The sequence below is a fragment of the Setaria italica genome, chromosome V (assembly GCF_000263155.2).
Source record: "Setaria italica strain Yugu1 chromosome V, Setaria_italica_v2.0, whole genome shotgun sequence".
Lineage (NCBI taxonomy): Eukaryota > Viridiplantae > Streptophyta > Magnoliopsida > Poales > Poaceae > Setaria > Setaria italica.
This window is the reverse complement of record NC_028454.1, coordinates 24,475,899-24,479,198: the sequence shown is the minus strand read 5'-3', so window position 1 is coordinate 24,479,198 and position 3,300 is coordinate 24,475,899. Positions and strand designations below refer to the sequence as shown.

The 3,300-nt window shown below is 53.9% G+C and overlaps 1 protein-coding gene across 1 annotated transcript; it reads left to right on the top strand.

The window, feature by feature from the left end:
- Positions 1 to 593: 593 nt before the first annotated feature.
- Positions 594 to 1,885, top strand: LOC101757721 (DNA damage-repair/toleration protein DRT102). Its single transcript, XM_004968834.3, has one exon. The coding sequence runs from the start codon at positions 685 to 687 to the stop codon at positions 1,612 to 1,614; it is 930 nt and encodes a 309-aa protein (XP_004968891.1). The 5' UTR covers positions 594 to 684; the 3' UTR covers positions 1,615 to 1,885.
- The last annotated feature ends 1,415 nt before the right edge of the window (positions 1,886 to 3,300 follow it).

Sequence of the window (3,300 nt, the reverse complement as noted above, 5' to 3'; positions counted from 1 at the left end):
GAGCGCGGCCAGCGGGCGCGGAGGGACCGGCGCGGGCTCGCGCGGCCGCGGCCGGCGGAGGCGAGCAGGGCCGGCGGGCGGGGGCGAGCACAGCCGCGGCTGGCGCGGCCGGCGGGCGCGGGCGAGCGCGGCCGCGGCCGGCGCGGGCGAGCGTGGCGGGCGCGGGCGGGCGCGGGCGAGCGGCCGGCGGGCGCGGACGAGCGGGGCCGGCGGGCGCGAGCTCCACCGCGGCCGGCCGGTGGAGGAAGAAGATACCTGTTAGTATGACAGGTGGGCCCCACGAACGGTGTTAACAGAAGAAGAAAACGGTGCTCGTCCCGTCTATAGCGATCTCTCCAACCAAACAAAAAATTAGGACGGACCCATCCCATTCAACCAAACAAGAAATGGAATCATCCCATCCCGAAAAACTGGAACGGGATCATCCCGTTCTACATTGTCCCCCAACCAAACGCACCCTTGCTGATGAAATTGTTGCATCCGTCACTGCAGCTGAATCAGGGACTGCACACTGGGTCCCGCATGTAAGCGAAAGCGCTTTCCCGTCCGTGCGAAGTCCACGCACCGTCTCATCCGCATCCATCCAGGCCTGATTCCTCGCCTCACGGTCGTCTTCACTCGCTTGGCCACTAGCCAGTAGCCCCTGCTGCTCTCTCGCCTCAGATCACATCACTCGCCAGCCCCATGGCCGCCGACCGCCGCTTCAAGATCTTCGCGGCCGCCGACGGCTTCGGCCAGCCGCTCAAGGACGCCGTCGTCGCGCACCTCCGCGCGCACCCCGCCGTCGCCGAGGTCGTCGACCTCGGCGTTGACAAGTACTACGCCGCCGCAGCAGCCGTCGCTCGCCAAGTCTCCTCCCCCTCCTCCGATTCGGCGCCCGACGCCCCCGAGGTCCGCGGCGTCGTCGTCTGCGGCACCGGCGCCGGCGTCTGCATCTTCGCCAACAAGTACCCGCGCGTCTACGCCACCCACTGCGCCTCCCCCGCCGACGCCGTCAACACCCGCTCCATCAACGCCTGCAACGTCCTCGCGCTCTCGGGGATGGCCACGCCGCCCGACGCCGCCGCCGCCATCGCGGACACCTGGCTCGCCACGCCATTCCGCGCCCCCTGCCCGGCCTCCGGCGACGCGCCCTGGCCGGAGGACATCCAGCGGTTCCTCGACACCGCGCCGGACGAGATGGCCGCCATCCCCGAGGCCGAGGTGCCCCCCAACTCTGCCTGCGCCATCTGCTGCCTCAGGAACGGGATGGAGTTCGAGCCGGTGGGGATTATGCCCGGGGGCGAGATGCGGATCGTGCGGGAGAGCCCCACCTCGGCGTACGTCCGGTTCAAGGCCGGCAGCGTGGAGCCGGCGCACCACCACACCTTTGGCCACGACCTGGTGGTCGTCAAGGGCAAGAAGAAGGTCTGGAACCTCACCAAGAAGGAGAGCTACGACCTGGTGGACGGAGATTTCCTCTTCACTCCGGCCGGGGACGTGCACAGGGTGAAGTACTTCGAGGACACGGAGTTCTTCATCCGATGGGATGGGCACTGGGACATCTTCCTCGACGAGGATCTCGACACCGCACGCAGTGCAATTGATGCGGAGCTTGGAGCAGCCAGCAAGTGAGGTAACTGCATCTATGTGTGGCAATGGCAAATGCTTCTGAAGTTACATGCCCTCCTCTTGTCTTGCGATCTTGGTTGTTATAATTGTTTTTGTCATCATGTTGCCATGTTGGTGTGATCATCTTGTCTTGCAATGTTGTGCCTTATGCTTATCGACAACGATGATAGCAAGCAATACAATATGATTACTGAATAAAACTACAAATGCAAGGTTGCTGATCTTTGTTCTTTGAACTAATTTCATGTTTATGGAAGCTATGAGTTTTATGTCATTGTTTTTGAGTCACCCTGTGATGTGCTAACTTCATTAGCTGTGTTATTCTGTGACTTTCAACATCCAAGATGTGTTTAATACTGGCGATTCTGTCCCTAAGAAAGAAGATCAACATGATTAATGGAAAACAACCACCACTTGGAGCACAACCTTATCTGAACCATTCTTGTTGGCGCAGTTCTTCATTTTGTTTTGTTGTGTGCGGTGTGTTTCCTCAAATCTAGCCTTACTCATGTGCTGTCTGATTTTTTTTCCCCTTAAGGCTGCTATAATTTATCAAATCTGGTTAAAAGATGTTGAAGCACTGCAGTTTAATAAATCTGATCTCAACCGTTAAGTAGCGAAGACCGGAGATTTCTGTATCTCTGAAATTACAATGTCTTATTGTTCTCTCCGATATCCTTCAACTTACAACTTTTAATTGGATTATATCCGTTAGTATTTGCTCGACATGGTTGAACGCTTTGAGTGCATTAAATCCATGGTTATCAATACTATGTGGAAATATGGAATATTGCTGCCTTTCTCAGAGGAGATCCAAGTTGTCTGTATGCATAAAACCCAAATTTCTTTTCTGTAAAAGCTTGTTACATAGTGCTTATGCTCGAAGTCTATTTGGTTCTCTAAACCTCAATGTTTGCAAACCTCCGAACCCAGTTGAATTTGTCATCATTGCATGAAAGCCACATCACTGTCTATTTGAAGTCAGTGATATAATTTCTAAATTTCCATAGTGCAGGAAGTAACATTCAAGTTCAACTGAAGAAATAGTGAAAGACACTCGACAGGCATAGTTTTGTTCTGTACTAAGAAAATGTATGAATGTGAGAGCACTAGAGACCTTATCCGGCAATTATTAATTGAATGGTAGAGCCGCTATTTGCTCCTCTCTTTTTTGGAGAGGATGATAGCGTCATACTTTGGAACCCCTACTTTGCCCTGTTGTTAACCTTGGTGGTGAAATTATCTATTGAGATTAAAATTCATGATAGACGATCATATCTTTAGAATTTAAAAGTTTAGCCTCCAGCTCCTGTTTTGGACTCCATTCTGCCATTGATATGGTGGAACAATCGGCTTTGAGAAAACTTGCCATGCAAAACATGACAAGGATCGTCACAGAATTGCAGAAGTGGCTAATTTATATCATTTTCTTAATAAAGTAATTAATCTTTAAGCACACAGCAGGTAATTCAATGGCGCAGTACAAATATATTCTGCTATGACTAGCAACCCCTTGGAGCTCACCTCGAAGCCCACCGTGCCCACCGTGCCGCTTGTTCATCCTCGAAGCCGAAGCCCACCTCCAGCTGAACCCCGCCGTGCCGCCGGTCGCTCGCCATGAGCTCCTGGAGGACGACGGGCAGAACTGCCCACCCCGGTGATGCGGTCGCGATGATGATCCTCTCCTCT